General features: G+C 43.2%; 1 protein-coding gene across 1 annotated transcript; it reads right to left on the reverse strand.

The window, feature by feature from the left end:
- Window positions 1-13,292: 13,292 nt before the first annotated feature.
- On the reverse strand, window positions 13,293-16,403 carry PMAIP1 (phorbol-12-myristate-13-acetate-induced protein 1). The gene is made up of 2 exons (XM_003926027.4): window positions 16,152-16,403; window positions 13,293-13,551 (listed from the first exon to the last, which is right to left on the reverse strand). The coding sequence occupies exons 1-2, from the start codon at window positions 16,207-16,209 to the stop codon at window positions 13,445-13,447; spliced, it is 165 nt and encodes a 54-aa protein (XP_003926076.1). The 5' UTR covers window positions 16,210-16,403; the 3' UTR covers window positions 13,293-13,444.
- Between the last annotated feature and the right edge of the window lie 9,407 nt (window positions 16,404-25,810).

The following is a 25,810-nucleotide window of genomic DNA, read 5'->3' on the forward strand; positions in this document are numbered from 1 at the left end:
TCCTAACCCCCAGTCCTTGTACATATGGCCTTATTTGGAAATCAAGTCTCTATATATACAATCAAGTTAACATGAGTTCATTAGGATGGGTTCTAATCCAGTGTGAACTGGTGTCCTTATATGAAGAGAACAAAGCAAATGGAAGGCTGAGACACAGGGAAAACGCCATGTGACAACAGCGGCAGATGTTGGAGTGATGTATCTACAAGCCAAGGAATGTAGAGGATTGCCAGAAACCACCAGATGCTACGAAGAGGCAAGGAAGGGTTTGCCCTTACAGGTGTCAGAGGGAGTATGGCCTTGCTGACAGCTTCATTTTGGTGAAAAAATAAATTCTTGCCACTTTAAGCCACCCAGTCTGTGTACTTTGTACAGCTACCTCAGGAAATGATAAATCTCTTAACTGTTCCAAGCAAGCTGGGACACCTAAGCCGCAGAGAAGAGCTGCTAGGAATCTGCACCCAGCCTTCCTGCCTGGCTTGGTAAAAATGATGTCCTCGATGGAACCTCTAAAACTGTGTGCCCCTGCTCTGCTTTGTAAAAAGATTCTACTTGAATATTTTGTGCCCTCTTGGTTTTGCTCATGGCACTTTCTGTATTTACTTTGGGCACTTGTAACTGTCTCTAATGCTCATCTTACCCACTGGACAGTGACTTCCCTAGGGGAGGGAAAATGTCTGTCTTGTTCATGGCCCATACCTAGCTCGGTGCCCGGTAAATAACTAATTGAGTGAATAAATGAATGTGAAAGTGGCATTCGATCTTTATCATGATGGATTTCTCTGCTGCCTCTGACCACCTCTCATCCTTTGACTCAAATAATGGGATCTTTCTACGTTTCCCAGGCTGACCTCAAACTCCTGGGCTCAACATTTCCTCTTTCCTTGGCCTTTCAAAGTTTTGGGATTACAGGTGTGAGCCGCTGTGCCCGGCCAATACTTTTTCTTGGCATCCATTTCTGATTGTCCCTTCTTATTCTTTCAGGCCTCTCTTTCTCTGTACATTCTTCATACCCTTCTATTTCCCAGATTCATTTCCATCTCTTTTTCTGTTCAACTCTTCTGGTGGTACCCACCACTGATATTTATATGAGTCACGAACTCTGGGCTAAGTTCTTTCCTGAGCTTCACAGGTATATATTCGCACTGTCTGAAAGATGTTTCTCCCTAAGTGTCCCCAGATGTAACAAATAAAATTCAACCCACTTTACTTTTTTTTGATATCTCAAGCCCATTTCCTCTTCTACCCTAAAAGTCTGCCAACACCGAGGCGTTCATCATCTTTCTACAACAATCTCCTTTGGCTTCTCAGATTCTCGATTTATCCCTCTCAAATTTATCCTCTATCTAGGCACCAGAATGAGATATCTAAAATGTCAACTTTCCAGTTACCCCTTCTTATATTAGCACAATCAACATACAAGATCAAGTCCAAGCCGCTTCGTAGGACAAACCAGGCCCTGCTTATCTTTCCAACCTCAAATCCTACCTCTCCTACTTTAAACTTTAAAACCCAGAAACACCGAAGTGTCTCCTATGCATGTGGCCATATGCATTCTCTTTATCATGCATTTGCCTGAGCAAGATGTCCTGAGTTAACTTCTTATTCTTTAAGATTCACTGTGGTGGCGGGCAGCCTTTAATAATCTATCCTTGGCCAGGTATTCAGTGGCTCAGACCTGTAATCCCAGAACTCTGAAAGGCTAACGAAGAAAGCTTGAGGCCAGTAGTTTGAGACCAACCTGGGAAACAGAGAGAGATCCCATCTTTACCAAAAATTAAACGAAAAAATATCGGGAGTGGTGGCATGTACATGTGGTCCCAGCTCCATGGGAGATGAAGGTGGGAGCATCACTTGAGCCCAGGAAGTCAAGGCTGCAGTGAGTCATGATCATGACATTGCACTCCACCTTGGGTAACAGAGTGAGACCCTATGTCAGAAAAAAAATGAATACATAAACATAAAATTTTAAAAACTTAGTCAGGCATAGTAGCATACATCTGTGGTCTCTGCTACTTAGGAGGCTAAGGTAAGACTATCCTTAAGCCTAATAGGTCAAGGCTGCAGTGAGCTATGATGTGCCCCTAAACCCCAACTTGGGTGAAAAAGCAAGACCCTGCTTCTAAAAAAAAAAAAATACAAAAACAAAAACAAACCTCCGTAATCCCCAACTCCTACTTTTCACATCCTATGTGGTTCCTTTTCCTCAAGTATAGGTCTGACCTAGTGATTTGTTTCTAAGAAATAGAATAGCATGAAAGGGATGAGAGGTCACTTCCATGATTAGATGATACATGACTGTGACTTCCATCTTGTTTGTACTTTCTCTCTCTGGTTCTTCTCAAACGTTTCTTTTGAGGAAGCCCTGGGTGGCAAAAAATAGAGGATGGCCTCTTGACAACTGACAGTTAGGAACTGAGGCCTTCAGGCAAAAACAGTGTCAAAATCAAGTCCTTCCAACAATAGCAAGAGAGCTTAGAATGGATCCTTCTCCACTGAGCCTTCAGTTGAGACCACAGCCCTAGCCAACAACTTGATTGCAGCTTTGTCAGAGACTCTGAAGGAGAAGATGCAGCTAATCCATGCCCAGAATCTTGATCTACAGAAACTATGAGGCAATAAATGCATGCTGTTCTAAGCTGCTAAATTTCAGAGTAATTTGTTACAGTAATATGTAACTAAAACAATCATTTCAGGCAACCTCTATTCCATGAAGACTTCAATCCCTCCTGCCAGACTCACACACACACACACACACACACACACACATTTTGTGAGCCTCTTCAGAGCTTCCACAGTGCTTTCTGCTCACCTATCACTGTACTTAAAGGCTTATAATTAAGCCTTTAATTAATTTTTGAATTGTTGTTCCCACTAGACTTTGAGACATTTGAGGCTGTAGTATGTCCTCCTGGTTATTCTATCTCAGTATCTCTAGTGTCAAATAGTTCTTGGCACATCTGGACAAAAATTATTTTATGGATGAATGAATGAATGAGTGAACAAATGAATATAGTCATTTTGCTAAGTGAAGCAGAGGGAAAATAAATTAGATCTACGTTATACCCATAGGAACATATAATCTAGCTGAAGAGGTGGACAAAAACCTATTATGCCTATAATTTTGTGTGCTATATCGTATTGCACGAGTCTTTCTTTTTTCAAATGGGAAAAGTGGGGTGTTTTCTGATGAATTAATAAATGTGTGTTTCTTGAAGACAGAGCATGTGGAAACCTCCTATTAAAAAGTAATCTTTGTGGCTGGTGCCTTACACCTGTAATACCAGAAATTTGGGAGGCAGAGGTGGACGGATCACCTGAGGTCAGGAGTTTGAGACCAGCCTGACCATCATGGAGAAACTTTGCCTCTACTAAAAATACAAAATTAGCCAGGCATGGTGGTACATGCCTGTAGTCCCAGCTACTCTGGAGGCTGAGGCAGGAGAATCGCTTGTACCTGGAAGGCAGAGGTTGCAGTGAACCAAAATCATGACATTGCATTCCAGCCTGGGCAACAAGAGCAAAATTCCATCTCAAAACAACAAAAAAAGTAACCTTCGTGAAACCAAAGGATTTCATCATATAACCACCCATTTGTCCCGGCTAGGTCCCCAGTGCTTGTCCAAAATGAATCAACAATGAAGTAAGGATCAGGAAAAGAAAAATGTGCTAGGGGAATCTAAAAGATAGAATGGGTTTTCTTTTCTGAACAATCTGGAAAGACTTCTCAGAGCAAATAGAGTTTGACATGGATCTTGAAGGCTAACAGAGCTTTGATTAGCAAAAGTGAGAAAAGAAAGAAATCCAGAGTTGATAAAAAGCATAAACAAATCCTAGAAAGAGAAGGAATCTAGCAGAGAGACAGAGGTTGTGGGGGGAGAGAAGCCAGATAAAAGATGAAAATTGGAAATCAATTAGCTTAAAGAGGGCACATGAGGTCATTACTCTTAGATAACATGTTTGAAAGATGAACCTTGTGAAACTGACATTTAAGGAAGAAAAGGAACTTGCTAAGTAGAGTTAGGAGGACTTGAGGTGCATGGAGACATGTGCCAATCACTTCACATGAGTTTGAAGGAGAAGATGGCACTGAGAGGTTTAGCGTGATGCAATGTAGAAAGAGGCCTTTGGATGTGGCAATTAGACCAGTAGTGACATTTAGGAAAACAGTAACTGTGGAAAAACAAAAAAATGGAGATGGAAGACAGATTACAACATGGTAAAATTACAGCATATTTGAGAACGTCTCAAGCAACTCATTTTCGGAGCAGTTCCAGTAATAACTTGGTAGACCTGCTCATTCATTAATTCACTAGTGGTTTTGACAATAAAATAACTTATCTAATTGTGAAGAAAACACTTTCCCTGAAATAAAAAGTTACTGATATTACCTGACTTTTGTTTTCTTATTTTGAGGCAGTCTTGCTTTTTTGCCCGGGCTGGAGTGTGGTGGCATGCTCTCTGCTCACTGCAGCCTAGAACTCCTGGACTCAGGCCATCTTCTGGCCTCAACCCCTGGAGTAGCTGGGGCTGCAGGCACACACCACCGTGCCAGCTAGTTACTTTTAATTTTTGTTTTTTGCAGAGACAAGGTTTCCTCCTGTTGCCCAGACTGGTCTCAAACTCCTGGACTCTAGCAATCCCCCCACCTTGGCCTCTCGAAGTGCTGGGATTACAGCAGTAAGCCACAGCACCCAGCCACTTATTCTATTTCCTAATGAATAGTTTCTTGGCTTATAACCATGAGTTTTGAACCACTTGCAGATATTTCATCTGGCTGTGTTCATCTGTCTTCTCAACTGTAAAGTCCGTAAATCAGGAGGAATGTCTTTATCTCTTCACTCATTATGTACTTATTCCAACTACTATGATAACATTGGGCTTTTGTAAACTCTGTAATCCTACAAAGTAGTTTTTTTAGCCATTTACTAGGGCTTACAAACAGTCATGTCCCAGGCTGAGAGCTTTGCCTCCATGGTATCTTTTACCCTAGTGACCCTTGTGATAGGCGAGGAATTATGATTATATCCTTCTCACAAATTAGTCAAAAGTGGTGGATAAAAGTAAGTGGGGGCCAGGTGCAGTGGCTCATGATTGTATCCCAGCATTTTGGGAAGCCGAGGTGGGCAGATCACTTGAAGTCAGGAGTTTGAAAACAGTCTGGCCGATATGGTGGCCCTACCGCTACTTAAAACACAAAAATTAGCCAGGTGTGCCGGCATGCACCTGTAATCCCAGCTACTGGGGAGGCCGAGACATGAGAATCGCTTAAACCCCAGAGTCTAGAGGTTGCAGTGAGCTGAGATTGCACCACTGCACTTCATCCTGGGTAACAGAGCAAGACCTTGTCTCAAAAACAAGAAAAAAAAAGTGGGATATAGCTACTTAGATGTAGAGTCTTAGGATTACATCTGCTAAAGTTTCGCATGGAATCACATTACAACCTTATAAGGGTGACTCGCGTGATTTTCCTGGAAGTCAGAGCATTTCCAGGACATGGTACTTTCAGTTTTATTTTATTTATATTTTATTTTATTCTTTTTTGAGTTGAAGTCTTGCTCTGTCACCCAGGCTGAAGTGCAATGGCCCATTCTTAGCCCACTGCAGCCTCTGCCTCCCGGGTTCGAGTGATTCTCCTGCCTCAGCTTCCTGAGTAGCTGGGACTACAGACACATGCCACCATGCCTGGCTAATTTTTGTATTTTTAGTAGAGTCAGGGTTTCACCATGTTGGCCAGGCTAGTTCCAAACTCCTGACTCAGCTTCCCAAAGTTCTGGCATGAGCCACTGCACTGAGCCTGCTTTTATTTATTTTAATTTATTATTTTTTTTTAATTTTTGAGATGGAGTCTCACTCTGTCTGTCACCCAAGCTGAAGTACAGAGGCTCTGTCTCTGTTCACTGCAACCTCTGCTTCCCAGGTTCAATCAATTCTGGTGCCTCAGCCTCCTAAGTAGCTGAGATTATAGGTGTGTGCCACCACGCCCGGTTAATTTTTGTATTTTTCGTAGAAACAAGGTTTTACCACGTTGCCCAGGCTCATCTTGAACTCCTGGCCTCTAGTGACTCTTCCACCTTGGCCTTCCAAAATACTGGGATTTCAGGCATGAGCCACGGGAACTGGGCCAAGGAACTTTCAGTTTTAAAACCAGGACAGTCAGAGGCAAGTCAGTACCAACGAAATTTCCATATTCATTAAGGATTAAACAACAAGATGCTTTCATAAAGACAAGGGCCAATATTTATGGCCTCCCACAATATTTTTGATGAAAAAAAAATCCAGTGTAACTATAAGATAACTTGGGTTGAAACTTACAGCAAAGTATGTTTTAAGCAGGTACATACACCTTTTAATTTAGCCAACTTATTCTAAAAATAGTACTGTTGACAAGTAACACACTGACGCCTTGTTACTGCCCTTTGCCCTTGTTTACATTAAAGTCCAAAAAAGAACCCCAGATTTATCAGATTAGGTGCTTTCCAAGACTCCAGGAAAGGTCTCTGAATGCCAGGGTAGCTCAGGAGTCACTGATAAGTTATTAGCCTGACTTCCTTATATTCCTCTATAATGACATTTTGAAAGTTAAAGTTTTCATCTTGATTTGCTAATTCTCAGAATCCTGTCCATTTTAATATAACATCAGTAAAGACTTCAAAAGGGGTGAAGGAGCTATTTTCTCACTTCAGAGCTGTATTGTGTTATGTCATTTTTATTCAGATAGGAAAAGGGGAGTGTTTTCCTGATGAATTAATAAATGCATGTTTCTTAAAGAGAGCGTCTGGGAATCTCCTACTAAAAATGCAACCTTTGTGAAACCAGAGGATTTCACAATATAACCAACCACCCGTTGATCTCTGATGGGTTCCCAACACTTGTCCAAAATGAATCATCAAGAACATAGACTGGTTAATCTACATGTTCTGTATTGTTTGATATTTTTTTTAAAGTGGTAGCAACCATTTTTTTCTTCCTTCCTAACTTCTGCCTAGACTTGCTGAAATCGCGTAGATACTGCAGGGGAGCCAAAAAAAACACCCCCGTTGCTGTTTTGACAGGTTTCTTTTAATACCTTTCTTTCCATTTACAAATAGCTCCTACAGGTCTATTTCAGTAGGTGCTGTTTTGGCTTAAGTTGAATAGTGTTTCTTTCAGAATTAATTCCATTCTTCTCCACCACAAAATCCCTCCGAGGGGTGAGATGCCACATTACTGTGCCTGACTGGCTTGCTCTACTTAGCTTCTTGGCATGACGTGAGACCGTTTATAGGGCTAGTCTCATTTATTGCTGAAGATTGGAAAGCCCCTATACCAGATGAGTGCAAATGGGGACTGCAATGATCAGCCCTATTTTTTTTTTTTTTTTTTTTTTTTTTTTTGCATTTCAACTGGCTTAATCAACAGTCCTCCTCAGAACACCTAGAGGTGTAAACCTTGGTCTTAAGTAATGAGACGCTGGAAAGAAAATAAACTAGATAGGGCTCTTGCCTCCAGCCCCATGCTGGGAGGCAGTCGTATTATGGTAGCAAGAGAAAAAAAATTTTTGAGGTCAGACAGGCACAAATTCAGACTGGGCGCGGTGGCTCACGCCTGTAATCCCAGTACTTTGGAAGGCTGAGGCAAGAGGATCACTTGAGGTCAGAAGTTCAAGACTGGCCTGGCCAACATGGCAAAACTCTGTCTCTACTAAAAATGCAAAAATTAGCTGGGCGGAGTGGCATGAGCCTGTAATCCCAGCTACTGAGGAGGCTGAGGCATGAGAATCGCTTGAACCCAGGAGGTGGAGGCTTCAGTGAGCTGAGATCGCATCACTGCACTCCAGCCTGGGCAACAGAGCAAGACTGTCTCAAAAAAAAAAAAAAAGACCCAAGTTCAAATCCTGTGACTTCTTGTTATTTGCCAATTGACTACTTTGGGACTTTGAGGACACTGCTAATTCTCGGAGGCTGCTTCTTTGACTATAAAATGAAAATGACTTTATTAATTCATCTGATGCTCAGACAATTTAAGCACCAGATGAATTAATAAAGTCATGTTTCTAAAGTATTTGGCATGTGACGGGTTTGTCAGTGAGTAGTATTTATCTTGTGGAAGTTTTGTTCCTACTAGTGTATACTCATATGCCTATATACATACATATGTGTATATATGCATAAGTATGTATGAGTCATATGAGTATAGACTGAAAGTAGCAGTGTTGCACCCCTGCGGATGCATGCAACTGACTCCCTAAAGCCAAAAACAAAGGCAGCTGGGGTTTGACCTGTGTTTTCCAAATTAAAACATTTTTTGTCTTCTCTCAGGGAGAATGTTTCAAAATTCCCCTTTGAAAAATGACTGTACCCAAATTTAGCCTTACCCTAGTCCAAAATAACTAGGCAGGAACTTTCTTTCTACTTCTTGAGAGTTGGTATTATTTAAATCAGGACCTGAATTTTTATACGAATACATGCAAGGGGCTTTGGACAGTTAAATAGTGTTCGTGAAACCGGTGGTATACCAGGTAAAAATAAACAGTTTACCATTGCTAAGAGTCTGTAAATTCATAACAGATGACCTCAGCCAGGCACGGTGCCTCACACCAGTAATCCTAGCACTTTGGGAGGCCAAGGTGGGCGGATCATTTTAGATGAGAAGTTCCAAACCAGCCTGGCCAACACGGTGAAACCTCATCTCTATTAAAAATACAAAACTTAGCTGGGCGTGGTGGTGGTCGCCTGTAATTTCAGCTACTGAGGAGGCTGAGGCCAGAGAATTGCTTGAACCCAAGAGGTGGGGGTTGCAGTGAGTTGAGATCGCACCACTGCACTCCAGCCTGGGAGATAGAGTGAGACTTTGTCTCAAAAAAAAAAAAAAAAAACAAACAAAAAAAAACAGATGGCCTCATCAAGGGAGAAACTGCCACTTCCTCCAGTTCCACCACTGCCCTACCACCTTCCTTTGAAAGGTTTCATTTCAGTCTAACAAGCTTAATTGGGTAAGATCTTCCATAGTTTTGTAAGAAAGCTAATCTCTACCCCTTCCTCTGACTTGTCGGGAACGTTCACTCATACTTACTGGACACTGACTATGATCCAGACGCTGTGTTCATTTCACCTCTTTTGATTTTCTTCAATGATGCTATGAAATAGATATATTTCAGACCAGTTTATAAGAAAACAGAGATCAAATATTTATCCAGAGCCACACATTGCAAAATGACAATTCTGAAACCAGAGGCAATGACCATGACAATTGTGGGAGACAGACATAGTCATTTTGAAAATAGCTGAGTAAGGATGTGAAGTTGGAAATGAGCAAATCTCATAGGCTCTGCTAGAAATCATAGTGAGAGAGCAAGAGAAGAACAATAGAGGACTTTTCCTAAAACACAAGAAACATCAAGGAGTTATTTGCATATTCTATGTTGTTCTATACTATCTTACTGCATAGTGTAAACCCAAGCTTCTTGCACTGAGCAATGTCTAATGGCAGAGAGCATAGAGTACTTGGAATGTGTTGGGACAAGGAGTGGGAAGGGTTAGGAGGTGCCCAGAGCATGTGGTTAATAACTTGCTAAATTAAAGAATCCAAAATTGCCGTCTATAACTCTTACCAACTCTCTCATTTCTCTGGTGTTTTAAAGAATGGTATATTTGGAAGAAAACCATAAGGGAATAAATTGTGAGTATGAATGTCTCACCCTGAATTAACTAAACAGATTTCTGAAAGTTTTTAAAAAAGAAACTATAGTGCCTGGGCTGTATTGACAGATGTTTTGCTCTTTAACCATGACCTATTATTACTCGAGGAAATTCATGTGATTTCACAGTAGGGTGTGTCTATCAGGTGACCCTATCTATTTTCAGCAACATATAAGAAGGAATTCCCGCATGGGAAAACTGGCATGCATAGCGAACTCTCATTTCCAAGAAAATACAAGTCCAAGAAGTTCCCACTCAACCTACTCTAAGGTTTACAATCAATGTTTGGGAGAAGAATCCAGAACACAGAAATGTTGGGGGAGGTGGGGGAGGCTTTCAAAATCCCACTCCCTGCTTCTTTTTCCAAACCCTTAACTTTTCCTCTTACTGTGTCTGAAATGAGCTCAAGAGTGGGAGCCAATAGATTTGGAACTATGGTGGGAGACCCTCTTCAGACTCCTTTGCCACCCCATTTTATGATTCAAGCTGCAGGCCACCTTAAAGATGATGTGAGTATCAATTTCAGATTAACTCTGGCTCAGAGAGGTTGTCTTGTCCAAGGTCACACAGCTCATTCCTAATTTTGCCTCGAAAGTCCAGCTTCAGGGTTCTAAAGAGAAACACTCCACTTTCTCTTCCTAATGGATCGTCCTCTTTGACAAACATTTCAGGAGATTGATAGGATTTTCACCCTTTAGGTGGTTTCTGCTCAGTGATGGAGGAGAGGAAGTGGGGCAGGGAAGGGTTTGTAGCGTTACTGGAATGGATTCCAAAACCCAAATCACAGCCCAGTTCTTCAAACTGAAGAACAACGTATTCATGGATGGATACATTTTCTTTTATAATATAAGTGCAAGTTTAAAAGCTAGTAGTTCTTGTCAGTCAACAGACAGAATTAGAATTGTCTAAACATCTTGGAAAATTTTTTACATTAAAATATGGTTCTCAAAAAAAAAAAAATATATATATATATATATATATATATAATTCTACTATCTGAAGATTGTGACTCTGTGACTAAGTCTTCAGGTGTTACTCTTTATATATTAAAGAGCTTGAGCCACACTTTCCTTATTTGTTTCCTAGTGGTGGCGAGAATAAGGTGCACTTTTAGCAAAATGGTTCTGGTATGCAAAGAGGCTTAGGGACAGGAGTTACACTTCCAGTGATTCTCAAATCAAATCATCAGTTTGACCCCACCTTTTCTGAAGCCAAGCTCGCCTCAGCCCCACCACCTCCTTTCCCAGACAAAAGCCTTTCCCTTCATTGTTATTTATCTTCTCCATAACCCCGAATCCTTCAGCTGTCTGGTTCTTCTTTTCCTCTAGTAACTCCTCCTCCTTCCCCCACGTTTCCTATTTTAGGAAGGCAATTTACATTCCAAGATGTCAGCCGACTCTTTTTGAAGGCAGGGGTGGAGTGAAGATGTGGTTCCCAGATCGAAGCTAAAGGCTAGGGGTATCTTTTAGTTCTCACACTCAAACCGGAAAGCCATTGAGTTGCACCTACTTTTGCACATGACTAACCTCAGATGAAGCAATCTTTGCTACTTTAGGGCTGGAAGCAGAGGAAGAAGTGTGAGGTCACGGGACGGGGGGCGGGTGGAGGGGAGGGGGCGTGGAAAAAAAAAAAACCCGCAATGCAGCTCCTCTCACTAGACTCGGGAGCAGTCAAGATGACAGCTCACAAAACACCTCTAATTAGATCGTGAATCTCTATAGGCTGTGATCTCGGTACCATGGGAGGCAGAGCGGGCGGATGACTTGAGGCTAGGAGTTAAGACCAGCCTGGCCAACATGGTGAAATCTCCGTTCTCTGCTAAAAATACAAAAATTAGCGCAGCCTGGTGGCGCACGCATAGAACCCCAGCTACTGGAAAGGCTGAAGTACAAGATTCACTTGAACCTGGAGGACAGAGGTTGCAGTGAGCCAAGATCCTGCCACGGCACTCCAGCCTGGGCGACAGCGCATGCCTCTGTCTCAAAAGAAAAAAAAAAAAAAAAGACCTATTCCTGGCATTCATTTCCTATTTTTCACTATTTCCCCTCCCAATTAAAGTGTAAGTCCCTTGACAGCAGAAATATGCAAATTCCCCTGTATTTTCTACTCCAACTGCTGGAAGCAGACAGTGCCGTCAGAAGGTCAGTGGATGTCTGCTGATGGAAATCAGTTAAAATACTTTGGCTTGGTAATGAACACTTAACAGCTTACGGGATGAAGAAGAAATGAACACACAGAAAAGAACAATGAAAGCTTTTAACAGTTTACTGCCACAGTATCAACTTTTATATGTGTACATACGTTTAAATACAAGTTAGACCATAAATACCCAGATGGTAAGATATCTGCCTCTAGGCTGAAAAAAAAAAAAAATCTCTGCAACAAATAGACAATCTTAAGTAATACTGAAGAAAAGAGATGTGAGGTAATCTTCCATCTAAAGTGACTATAACCTACATTAAGACATTTTAACTAAAAATTCAAGTAGCTATAAGACCTTTGGAACTTAAAAATGTAACTTCAATATACATCTTCAAACTAAAAAATATTTTAATTATAAATAGGCAAAATAAATAAAATTATTTTTGCTGAAATAAAATCATATTTTTTTATGTATTTGAGGACTGTATATAGACCAGATAAAAAAATGAAACTTATTTGAACCCTTCTAAGAATCTATATAATACTCTAATACAAATTATCCATACAGATATCCATATAATATGTAAGTATATGCAGACATATATGCACCAATGCATATGTGGAACTTTCATTCTAGATGAGAACAATCTGTTCCTCTTTTTAAGAAAAGCATATTCCAATTATGAAAATATTCTTAATTTATATTAAAAGATCACTTTTTGTAGGATGCACACTAATATGACAAGGAGCATTTTCCAAATTTTAGAAACTTCTTTAGAACCATTCACTTCTCATCAAGTCAAGTTTTAATAACATCAATTAAAAATCAACTTTTTTCTTTTTATTATCCCTGGTTATACAAAATCCCCATGTTCTTTTATTATATTGAATGTTCAGTCTACCAATATACTAGCCCCAAGTAACCTCCTATACTTCTATCCAATTTTTTCGAAGTTATTTTCCAGTTTTCCATAGTTTCCAACAGGAACACAGTGAATGATCATCTCAACAGAAGCAATACAATTTGAGCCAAAGGAAACAAATTCTTTCACATTGTGTAGTGACCTAAGAAATCAACATTCACTATGACATTTCAGTGTTCTCAGAATAAATTTTTTTCCTTATAACAAGGTAATATGTATAAACCAAATTATATACATTTTGCTGAGTTGGTACTGAAAAGCAAAATACCAAAAACAGCAATGACAACAAAGCACTGAACTTTTCTTCCCAGCCACCGAGTCTAATCATGGATCATCCCCTTTCCACCAGGCCAGCAATAATCTTCAACAAAAACACTAGAACAATTATCTAAGTAAAAAAGAAATGTATCAATCATTACTTCCCTATTTCCAAGGGTCTCTCGTTCTTGCTTTAAAATAAACAAAGTCGTTTTATAACATTCTCATATCCCAACAAATGATAATCTGGGAAATCGCCAACAGAAATTCATTTTTGATGCATTCCATCTTCTGTTTCCAAGGGCACTCGCGAATGCTTCTTCACACTCCTCTCAATTACAATTCAATCTTCAAATTGCAATCTCCAAATTGATGAAATGTGCACCTCCTGAGAAAACTTCTCTTTTGAAGAAGTCCCCTCATGCCAGTGTTTTAATGCAGTCAGGTTCCTGAGCAGAAGAGTTTGGATATCAGATTCAGAAGTTTCTGCCGGAAATTCAGTTTGTCTCCAAATCTCCTGAGTTGAATGGCACACTCGACTTCAAGGTCTGAGAAGGAGAGCAAAACACGGACATTAACATTGATAATATTACCAACTGTAACCAGCAAGACCTAACATGCCCACACTAGTGACAAACTGAGTATCCCAGGAAGCATTTCTCTTAACTTCGGCTTTATGTGCACCTGTTTTCCAAATGTGACACACTCACACAAACACATTGTGACTCACCAACAGCAATCCATAGGGTAAGAATAAAGACATTTACTTTGAATTTTTTTTAAACGCATCCTGGATGAGGCAAGTGTTTCCTTACCTTCAAATATGTCAAATACTACAAAGAGTAACATTAGTCATTTTACCAGCCTCAGATGATGTCATCTTTTTAGCTTTCATTTAAGGTTGGCTGGGGAACAGAAGTCAAGTTCTGTGTGGATTTCAAGTAGGATTTGGTTTTCAAATGGCAATAATTTACAACTTAGGTTATACTCTCATTATACAGGCAAATCTAAATGTATTCTTTTTCTCATTAAAAAAACTATTTTCTCATAAAAGACTCATAAAATCTTATTCTAAAATTAAGTCTACATTTTCTAAAATAATTTAAATATTTCTGTTTTAATGTAAACCCACTTCTTCCTACAACCCCGTTCTGTACCAATCCATTGCCTTTATGGAAATGAGGAGCAGGAAATAAGTAATGTTTCTAATTCACATGTTTACTACTTTTTGAAATTAAGTTATTCTAAATGAATATTAAGAAAATAATGCTTATAATTTCCAAGTACACTTTGTTCAGTAAGTGCAATTAACATTATACTGACTATAATATCATACCTATACTGACTATAATTTCAATTTTTCTTAACTATTTCAAAGAGCAGCTTGAGGTCTTTTGGGTCTACTTCATGATTATATACATTAAAAATCATGATTACAAATTAAAATATGGTCTATTTTATAATCGACCCTGAAAAGACCACATTTAGGCTCAAAATAAATAACTGTAAACATATAGTAAAGCAAAATTTTAAACCTACATTTCAACTAATTTCTCTCTACAAGAGCTGACTGAAATCCTTCCTAACCCCTACACCAAGAGACGTAATAAATCTCATTATAGGTTATTCTTTATGGGCTACAGGATCAAACATTTTGTGAAGTTTTGTGGTGTTGTTGTTGTTGTTGTTGTTGTTTGAGAGGGCACAATCTGAGCTCATTGTAACCTCCACCTCTCAGGTTCAAGCGATTCTCCTTCCTCAGCCCCTCGGGTAGCTGGGATTACAGGCGCGTGCCACCACGCCTGGCTAATTTTTTGTATTTTTAGTAGAGATGGGGTTTCACCGTGTTACTCAGGAGGGTCTGGATCTCCTACCCTCGTGATCCGCCCGCCTCAGACTCCCAAAGTGCTGGGATTACAGGCTTGAGCCACGGCACCCAGCCTATATAAGAATAATTTACATACACATGTTGTCTACAGAGATTGAGATATATTAATACACAGTTCTAAAAGAAAAAAAGAAAAACCAATACCATTCAGCATCCAACATTGGAAGTCCTGTATTCGTTTCACCAAAAAAGTAGAAAAAAATGCAGAAAATAGCTCCCAGTTTTTTCCTTAACTTCTTAAATATCGCAGTTACCTATAAACGTATTAGTATCAAATCAAGTTTAAGAGAGACTTTGTGCTGTTTCTTGTTCTTGGGAATTAAGTCAGACCACAAAGTGCTATTCACAGGTCAGATCCTTCGGCAAGAAACATGGTCAGAATTCCTGGACATCACAAAATGTAGACAAAGCTTTGTCCGTCTTACACAACAGGCAGAGACAGCAGCCTGTTACCAACTTGGGCATGGGCACATTTGCAATGCACCACTTCCTTTGCACGCCCCACGAGCTCTATAAAATGAAAGTAACTTAAAAGGGGGGGGGCGGGGGCGTCTAATCGTCTGATGCAACAGCAGTACGGCCCCACGGAGATTTCGGGCCCAGGGCAGATGACTGGGTTCTCTTATTCGATTTATAAAAAAGGATGACGCCGTGGGAGGGCGGGGGGGGCGGCTGGCCTGAAAAGTGTGAATGGGGATGTGGAGTGGAAATGGATGAATGAAAAAAGGGAGCGATCAACTCCTAGTCACCTATCCCCACCTCCCAGAATATCGACTATTTAAAGGTTATTAGATTGTCTAAGCTCCGGAACACAGGGGCCCTTGTGGGGCCGTCTCTGGAAGCATCGGGAGTCCAGGCGGTCCCCGGAGCCCTCTCCTGCCCTTTCTGCCGCGACAATGACTTTCTCCTACAGGCGGCCGCATACACTTGCACTTGCTTTCCTCCTGGCCCCGGGGAAGGGCAAGTGCGGAGGAGGAAAGAGAGGCGCCGAGGAGCTTTTTGTCGCCGATGAAACGCAGCTACATCCCAATCCCAAATAGGGCTCGGCTCCTAGCCGTCCCTGTGAGGCTGGGGAAAACCCCTGAAGAACTTCCTGGAGGCACCCCTAAGGCTGGCGCCCGGGCACAGACCTGGCCCGACTTTGGGCCCCCGACAGTGTGTGCCCGAGCCCAGACGGGCGGAGCCCGCCCCGACCAAGACCTAGACCCCGGCCCCGACCCCGCCCGGCCTGAGTCTCCGCGGGCCCCAGCGGGTTGGTACCTGCTGGAGCCCGCGCGGGGCTCGGTTGCGCGCTCTTGCGCGCCTTCTTCCCAGGCATCTCTGCCGGTGCCGCCGCCACTCAGCTACGGAGCCCGGGAGCCTCAGCCTTCGCCCGGGGCACCTCGGACGTCCGCAAGACGCGAGCCGCACGGAACAGACCCGCGGGCTGGGGTAGCGGAATCGGGTGGCGGGATCGGGTGGCGGGATCGGGTGGCCGGACGCGCGGAGCTGACGAGCGCACTCCGTGAGTGCCGGGGAACTTCTGAGGTCCCAGCGCCAGAGACCGCGCTTTTGTTCCCGCGGGGGACTTCCCTGGTGACGTAGGGAGACGACACCGGTCCCGCCCCCTGTCCCCGCCCCTGTCCCGGCCCCACGAACTGCGTTTTTCAAGCGAACACTGGGTCCCGCCTGGCGCGGAAGTTCGGGCGGGCGGGGAAGTTCCAGTGGAGCGCGGCTTGCCGAGACACGCTCCAGACCCGCGGCGGCGCCTACCCGCGGCGGGGGATGCTGAGCGCTCGGCGGGCGAGACCCTGCTGGGCCCCAAATTACTTCCTTACAAAACGGGGGTGGGAGGAGAAGGGGGTCGGCCTGAGCATCTGCAAACGCTGGACGTCGGAGGCGGCAGTGGTGGCGGGAGCTGGGAGGGGCGGGAGGAGAAGGATTTTCCCAAGAGGAAAGCTGGTGGGTGGGAAGAGACCTGGCGCCTGGACAATTAGAGAGAGACTTGGGTAAACAAGCCCCGGAAAGAGATTGGAAAAGGAAACTTCGAACTTGGAGAGTATGCGCAGTAACAGGGAAGGGAAATGAGAACATTAATCGCGGCAGAGGAGATACCAGAGGCCCTGTGAGAAAGCGCGGGGTCCCAGGAAGTCACTGCGAATGGGAGCCCTGGTGCCAGCCAGAAAGAACTTGGTGTTTGATTTGGGAAGGGGTTTGTGTGTGTTCTTCCAGATAGGTCGATATCGCCTATTCTGGATGTTTAGCAAAAACGAGTGGATCATTATCATATGGAAAACGTTCAGATCTTTTGTGGGAGGGATGAGCTACCTGGGAACGTGAAATTATTGATACAACATTTGGCGAGGCCCTGAGGAAGTCTACTATTATGAAGAGGAGTAATTAGGAATAGTTAACGGTTATCCGGAGTCGCTCCGTGCTAAGGGCTTTGGCATGTGACCGTCGCTACTTTACGGGTGCAGAGACAGATTTATAGAAAATTGCCCAAGTTCACATAGGCAGAGAGCACTGCCCTGATCCGAACCCACGCAGGCTCACAGAAAGCAAGAGATCTTTCCCACTGTAGCCTTCCCAGCAATCAGTTTCTTGAAAAATGTGTGTTTCCTCCGGTCACGGTGGCTCACGCCTGTAATCTCAGCTCTTTGGGAGGCCGAGGAGGCTGGTTCACTTGAGGCCAGCAGTTCAAAACCAGCCTTGCCAATATGGTGAAACCCCGTCTCTACTAAAATACAAAAAATTAGCCAGCCTTGGCGCACGCCTGTGGTACCAGCTGCTTGGGAGGCTGAGGCGCGAAAATCGCTAGAACCTGGGAATCGGAGGTTGCAGTGAGCCGAGATCGCGCCACTGCACTCCAGCCTGGGCGACAGAATAAGACTCTGCCTCAGAAAAGAAAAGGAAAAAAATGTGTGTTTTCATATTAGCTGTGCTGTTTAATGGAAAGATTGCAAATTGGTTGCATGCGCCCCCTAGAAGTGTTTGGTTTACAGTATTGGCCTTCAAAATATAGTGCAAAAATGTGAATTGATTACTAACATTTTAAAAATTGAGGATTGCGTTAAAAGCCACGATCCCAGCATCTCTTGGAAAACCAGAAGCTCTGACAACCTGTGATCCATTTTCCAAAAGTGCAGAATGGGCTGGGAGTGTGGTCGAAGCCACACCCTTTAGAGGAAACTTAGGTGATCTTGTTCACCACACTCCCTGCTGTTTGCTTTCGCCATTTACATTCGCTGGCCTCAGTAGGCATTTGAGGTTGTTTATTTATCTTAAATCATTCAATCAACACAAGCCAGCAAATATTTGTTTATGGCTTGGTCCTGCTGAAGGTATGGATAACACTATATTCGAGGCTGATGTTGGGTGTTTTTGAGTGGGGTATATACAAAGGAACCAGAATGGACAGAATTCAGTAATTATTATGAGACACGGGAAGCACAGTGGAGATGCTGCCTTGAAATCTATGATCCCCAGGTGGTATTAGCGAAATCACTCCGGGCTCATTTTAACTGACTTAATCCTCAGGAACAACGTTAACTTTTTGGTTGCATAAATCATTAAATTTCTGCCGTTCAAATCACACACCCTGAAATGCAGTGATATACTCAAAACAACCCCCCAAAAAAGTAAATCATAACATTGTTTACCTACAAAAGGTATGTTAATCCCATCCTCTAACATTTTCATTATAAAAGAATTGGTCACGTGACCCATACTGGATACAAATCTTAGGCAACTCTGCTTTTTAGGGAATTGCAAATTCAGCTTGCAAGGAGGAAAAGAGTGGAAAGAAGTGGGGGAGGTGGCTTCGGAAATGTGTCAAAGTTAGTTGGATGATATAGAAGACTTTTAAAGATTTGGGATTTGAGATGGTCCATAAACCCTATGGTAGATCTAACATTCTCTAAAGAGAATTGGCCAGGCATGGTGGCTGACGCCTGTAATCTCAGCACTGGGAGGTGGAGGCAGGAGGATCGATTGAGTCCAGGAGTTCATGACCAACTTGGGGAATGTGGCAAAACCCCGTCTCTACAGATAACAAAAGTACAACCTGTGGTTCCAGCTACTCAGGAGGCTGAGGTAGGAGGATTGCTTGAGCTCAGGAGGAGGTGGTTGCAGTGAGCTATGATCGAGCCACTCCACGCCTGAGCAACAAAGTGAGACTCCGTCTCAAAAAAAAAAAAAAAAAAAAAAAAAAAAAAAAAAGCTAGAAGCAGAGTGAATAACATCTCTTAACTGTATACCCTTTGAAAAAAGGAGGTATCATTTAATGTTGGGCTTGGGCTTGCAACAATATAAACATGGAGATATTTGACCAAACAAAATAATAAATAAAAATGTATCATGAAACATTAGAATTCCCTACTTTTTTTTTTAAGTAGGACTGGTAAAAATGACATTTTAAACAACTATTAGCTAAGCCAGTCTCGGTGGCTCATGCCTGTAATCCCAGCACAATGGGAGGCTGAGGTGGGGGGATCACCTGAGGTTGGGAGTTTGAGACCAGCCTGACCACCATGGAGAAACCTCGTCTCTATTAAAAATACAAAATTAGCTGGGCATGGTGGCCCATGCCTGCAATCCCAGCTACTCAGGAGGCTAAGGCAGCAGAATTGCTTGAACCTGGAAGGCAGAGGTTGCAGTGAGCCGAGATCCCGCCATTGCACTCCCAGACTGGGCAATAAGAGCAAAACTCCGTCTCAAAAATAATAATAAAAAACATAATCCTTTCTCATGAAACAAGTTAAAAAATGACAGTGCACATCTGATCATTTATGTGTCAGTGTTAAACAAAAAAGAAAAATGTATATATATGTATATCTATATATGAATCACAATGACAAATAAGACAAGCATGATTAGTAATAGAAGTCATTCATATATTTCATGCAGAACATAGGATTTGACAGTTAAACAAGAGGATATAAGATATGAATGAGACAAATTTAGAGGCAGCCCGGGATAAAATATACAAGCTGTGGATCTGATTGTGAAAAGGGAAATGTTGTTGTTTTCCTATATAGCATGTTTGTTAACAGGAAATTAGCCACAGTATTTGATGGATTAAATCTCTTTAAGGTGGAGTGCAGAGGCTCCCACTGTAATCCCATCACTTTAGGAAGCAGATGCAGGTGAATCACTTCAGATCAGGAATCCCCCAGGCTGGCCAAATGGTGAAACCCCCTCTCTACTAAAATACAAAAATTAGCGGGGCATGGTGGTTCAGCCTGTAATTCCAGCTACTCAGGAGGCTGAGGCAGGAGAATCAATTGAACCTGGGAGGTGGAGATTGCAGTGAACTAAGACTGTGCCACTGCACTCCAGCCCGGTGACAGAGCCAGACTCTGTCTCAAGTAAAAAAAAAAAAAAAAAAGAAATGTAGTCTCTCAAACCAGGCACAGTGTCTCACACCTATAATCCCAGCACTTTGGAAGGCTGAGGTGGGCAGATCACTTAAAATCAGGAGTTTGAGACCAGCCTGATCAACATGGTGAAACCCTGCCTCTACTAAAAATACAAAAAGTAGCCGGGCATGCTGGTAGTCCCAGCTCGCCTGTAGTCCCAGCTATTCAGGAGGCTGAAATAGAAGAATCACTTGAACCCAGGAGGCAGAGGTTGCAGTGAGCTGAGATCTTGCCACTGCACTCCAGAAGTCCAAAATCAAGGCGCCTTTGGGGCATGCTCTTTCCAAAGCCACCTGGAGAGAATCCTTCCCTGCCTCTCATAGCTTCTGATGGGTGCCTACAGTCCTGGCATTTCTTAACTTGTAGATGCGTCATTGCACTCTGTCTGTCTTCACATGACCTTCTCCCCTGTGTGCCAGTGCCCAAATTTCCCTCTTATAAAAACATTAGTCAGGCTGGACACCGTGGCTCACGCCAGGAATCCCAGCACTTTGGGATGCTGAGACGGGCAGATCACGAGGTCAGGAGTTCAAGACCAGACTGGCCCACATGGTGAAACCCCATCTCTACTAAAAAACACAAAAATTAGCTTGGCTTGGTGGCTTATGCCTGTAATCCCACATACTTGGGAGGCTGAGGTAGGAGAATTGCCTGAACCAGGACCCGGTTGCAGTGAGTCGAGATTTCGTCACTGCATTCCAGACTGGGCTACAGAGCAAGACTCTATCTCAAAAAAAAAAAAAAAAAAAAAAAAAAAATTAGCAGACTAGGGTTCACCACAAGTTAGTATAACCTCATTTTAACTTGATTACACATGTAAAGATCCTATTTCCAAAAACTCACATCGATAATTTGTTGGGGGTTGTGTCTAGGACTTCAACATACCCTTTTTGGGGAACAGAATTTAAGAGTAACATCTCATCGTATCAACTGCCTTTTTAAAAAAGTTGTATATATACATTTTCCCCCTTTTTTTTATGTTTACATTTACATCATCATAGGTATTTTTAGTTCCCATGCTGCTGGCACATACATTTTTCATCCTATTTACAATTTGGGCCAGGTGTGGTGGCTCACGCATGTAACCCCAGCACTTTGGGAGGCCAAGGAGGGCAGATAATCTGAGGCCTAGAGTTCAAGACCAGCCTGGCCAACACGGTGAAACTCCATCTTTACTAAAAATACAAAAATTAGCTGGGCATGGTGGCACACACCTGTATCCCCAGCTACTCAGGAGGCTGAGGCAATAGAATTGCTCAACCCTGGTTGGCAGAGTTTGCAGTAAGACAAGATTGTGCCACTGCACTCTAGCCTGGGAGACAGAGCAAGACTCCATCTCAAAAAAAAAAAAAAGAAAAGAAAAGAAAAAAAATCACATTTTGTAAATCGTAAGGCTCTTAGTACACTTGACAATGAATTTAAAACAGCCTGAAATATTCAAGCACAGTATAGACAAGGAGTAAGGTGACTTCTGAGGGACCAGGCTCAGGAACTCTGTCAGCCAAGAAAGTGTGTGGCCTACATGTCCTTAGCTGGAAGTTATGGGGTGACTCCACCCTCCACCCCCACCCCGCCTTCCCACTCACAAGGCCAAGCAGTTTTCCAGTAAGCGCCCTGAAGGAGCTTGAAAGTAAATTTAATTTCTATTAGTGCACCAAATAAGAACATTATAAAATGTGAGAAACAGAGAAAAAAACTTTGTAGTCTCTTCTCATCTCAGCACCTTAACACAATCATTATAAGGATTTGGGGACACGGTGTACTTGTGAATTAGCAGCAGATAGCAGGACGCGGTGGCTCAAGCCTATAATCCCAGCACTTTGGGAGGCCGAGGCGGGTGGATCACAAGGTCAAGAGATGGAGACCATCCTGGTCAACATGGTGTAACCTCGTCTCTACTAAAAATACAAAACATTAGCTGGGCATGGTGGCACACGCCTGTAATCTCAGCTACTCAGGAGGCTGAAGCAGGAGAATTGCCTGAACACAGGAGGCGGAGGTTGCGGTGAGCCAAGATCGCGCCATTGCACTCCAGCCTGGGTAATAAGAGCGAAACTCTGTCTCAAAAGAAAAAAAAAAAAAAGAATTAGCAGCAGATAATAGAAAATGGATTATAATTGATGTGTGAAATTATGTGACATGGAAATATTTTCACAAAACAGTTAAGCGAAAACATTTATAATGATTTATTAATAGTAACAATTTTTTTTCTTTTTGGCAATGAAGTCTTGCTTTGCTGCCCAGGCTGGGGTACAATGGCACAATCTCAGCTCACTGCAACCTCCGTCTCCTGGTTCAAGCCATTCTCGTGCCTCAACTCCCAAGTAGCTGGGACTGCAGGTGTGCCTCACTATACCTGACTAATTTTTGCAGAGACAGGTTTTCACCATGTTGGCCAGGCTGGTCCTCAACTCTTGGCCTCTTGGCCTCAAGCAATCCACCCACCTCGGCCTCCCAAAGTGCTGGGATGTCAAGCACGAGCCACGGCACCCAGCCTGTCTTACAATTTAAACAATCTGTGTAGGGAAAGGAAAAATAAAAAAGTCCTCTTTATTATCCTCAGGAGGCAAAAGAATCCTAGGCCCCCCGGGATAAATAGTCTTAGGCAAACAGGATGAAAACAGTAATAATACACACACACACACACACACGCACACGCACGTGCAAATATAATTGCCCCACGGAATTGGGGAAAAGATAGTCGTGATTTACAAGAGGAAGCAGGAACAGGATAAGATACAGGTGTAGAGAAGAAGGGAATGGATAATGGAAGACGCTTTAAGTTTGCAGAAGCTTTGAGTGTTACTACTAGCATGCAGAATTACTGTCCAGCTGTATAGATAATCAGTGGTTGCTGCCTTTAGTATAAGAGATATAATTTCACTCAAGCAGATAGATTTGGAAATTGAGGGAGACTGCATCCTTTTCATTTATTTGTTTATTTTTCTGTGATGGGGTCTGGCTCTGTCTTCCAAGCTGGAGGGTAATGGCGCAGTCTTGGCTCACTACAAGCTCCACTTCCCAGGCTCAAACCATTCTCCCACCTCAGCCTCCCAAGTAGCTGGGACTACAGGCATGAGCCACCATGCCTGGCTACTTTTTTTTTATTTTTGGTAGAGATGGGTTTATAGAGCCTGGATGACACAGCAAGAAACTGTCTCAAAAAATGATAATGAAATAAAATTAAAAACAGAGCAACTGCAGGCCTTGAGAAGGCAATGGGAGATGAAGACATCTGATCCAACCTTCCCTGGTCTTCTTTTTTTTTTTTTCCTTGAGACAGTTTCCCTCTTGTGGCCCGGGCTGGAGTGCAATGGCCTGATGTCAGCTCACTGCAACCTCCGCCTCCGTAGTTCAAGCCACTCTCCTACCTCAGCCTCCCAAGTAGCTGGGATTACAGGCATAGGCCACCACACCCAGCTACTTTTGTGTTTTTATTAGAGACAGAATTTCTCCATGTTGGTTACGCTGGTCTCGAACTCCCAACCTCAGGTGATCGGCCCGCCTCGGCCACCCAGAGTGCTGGGATTACAGGCGGGAGCCACCACACCCAGCTCCTGGCCGTCTTTCTGAAACACACCTGAGCACCTTCCTCCTTCATCCTCCAGGTAGGTCCATGGTTTCCATACCCAGGACCATCTTCAACACCCCTCCAGCCGGAGGCCCAGGTCTTCCTCTCTGCCCCTCCCTCTTTTTTACCCCACAGCCAATCAAGGTGAAGTCATCTTGAATATCCATAGGCTCTGTTCATTTCTTTCCATGGTCTAGGACATTCCGCTCGCCTGAACTGTGCAGGTACCTCCTTTTAGGCCTTCTTGCTTCCAAACCTGCCCCTCTTTCATCTGTTCATTGCTGCAGCCAAAGTGCTTTTCTTTAATACAAATGTTCCCAGGTTCCTTCTTTTTTTTTTTTTTTTTTTTTTTTTTTTTTTTTTTTTTTTTTTTTAGACGGAGTTTCGCTCTTGTTACCCAGGCTGGAGTGCAATGGCGCGATCTCGGCTCACGGCAACCTCCGCCTCCTGGGTTCAGGCAATTCTCCTGCCTCAGCCTCCTGAGTAGCTGGGATTACAGGCACGCACCACCATGCCCAGCTAATTTTTGTATTTTAGTGGAGACGGGGTTTCACTATGTTGACCAGGATGGCCTTGATCTGTTGACCTCGTGATCCACCTGCCTCGGCCTCCCAAAGTGCTGGGATTACAGGCTTGAGCCATCGCCCCGGCCCCAGGTTCCTTCTTAAAGTTCTTCTTTCCACAGCTTCAAAGGGATAGATTTTTTTTTTTTTTTTTTTTTTTTTTTTTCTTGAGACGGAGTTTCGCTCTTGTTACCCAGGCTGGAGTGCAATGGCGCGATCCCGGCTCACCGCAACCTCCACCTCCTGAGTTCAGGCAATTCTCCTGCCTCAGCTTCCTGAGTAGCTGGGATCACAGGCATGCGCCACCATGCCCAGCTAATTTTTTGTATTTTTAGTAGAGACGGGGTTTCACCATGTTGACCAGGATGGTCTCGATCTCTTGACCTCGTGATCCACCCACCTCGGCCTCCCAAAGTGCTGGGATTACAGGCTTGAGCCACCGCGCCCGGCCAGATTTTTGTTTTTGATTTATTTTTGTTTGTTTATTTATTTGAGACAGGGTTTCACTGTGTTTCCCAGGCTGGGGGCAGTGATGCCATCATAGCTCACTGCAGCCTCTGAACTCCTAGGCTCACGTGATCCTCCCCACCTAAGCTTCCAGAGTAGCTGGGACTACAAGCATATGCCACAACACCCAGCTAATTTTTTATTTCTTATAGAGATGGGATCTTGCTATGTTGCCTTAGCTGGTCTCAAATTCCTGGCTTCAAGCAATCCTACCATCTCAGTCTAACCAAGTGCTGGGATCACAGGTGTGAGCCACTAGTTCCACCCCAGATTTTTATTTTTAAAAGACAGAGTCCCTGGTCTCTTTAAATGTCAGAGTCCTCCAGTTGCCCTAGCATCAAATCCAATTGCCACAGCAAAAGGGGAAAAGCGAGTGACAGTTTGTTTTTATGTCCAGGTAGGGTGGGAGAGGGACCAGTGCCCAGGAGAGCATGCCCCAAACCATTGATGTGGAGAAGAGGACAGATGGGAAGTGAGTAAGAGAGAGAAGAGAGGGAGAATGAGAAAGAGAGGCAGCCTGAGGAACATAACTAGCAGCGCCACCACCCCGGCACACCTGTCAGGAGAACTGAAAAATGAGAAAGACCTTAGAAATCATGAGATTTCAATCAGGCCAGATACCACATTCGTTTTTTAAACAGACTTCGACTCTGAGCGGAGTGGCTCATGCCTATAAGGCTCGTGCCTCCATCCTACCTGGAGAATGAAGGAGGAAGGTACTCAATGTGTTTGAGAAAGACAAAGCTACTTGGGAGGGTAAGGCAGGAGGACCAGTTGAGCCCAGGAGTTCAAGACCAGCCTGGACAATATAGTGAAATCCCATCTCTAAAAAAAGAAAAGGAAATGAAAAGAGCCTTCTTATAGTCTGTTATAGTTCAG

Source organism: Saimiri boliviensis, chromosome 13 (genome assembly GCF_048565385.1).
Source record: "Saimiri boliviensis isolate mSaiBol1 chromosome 13, mSaiBol1.pri, whole genome shotgun sequence".
NCBI classification, from domain to species: domain Eukaryota; kingdom Metazoa; phylum Chordata; class Mammalia; order Primates; family Cebidae; genus Saimiri; species Saimiri boliviensis.

Coding starts and splice junctions, on each gene's coding strand:
- PMAIP1 (XM_003926027.4), bottom strand. CDS start 16,209: ATGCCTGGGAAGAAGGCGCGCAAGAGCGCGCAACCGAGCCCCGCGCGG. Junction 13,552..16,151: donor CCCCGCGCGGGCTCCAGCAG/GTACCAACCCGC, acceptor TCTCCTTCTCAG/ACCTTGAAGTCGAGTGTGCC.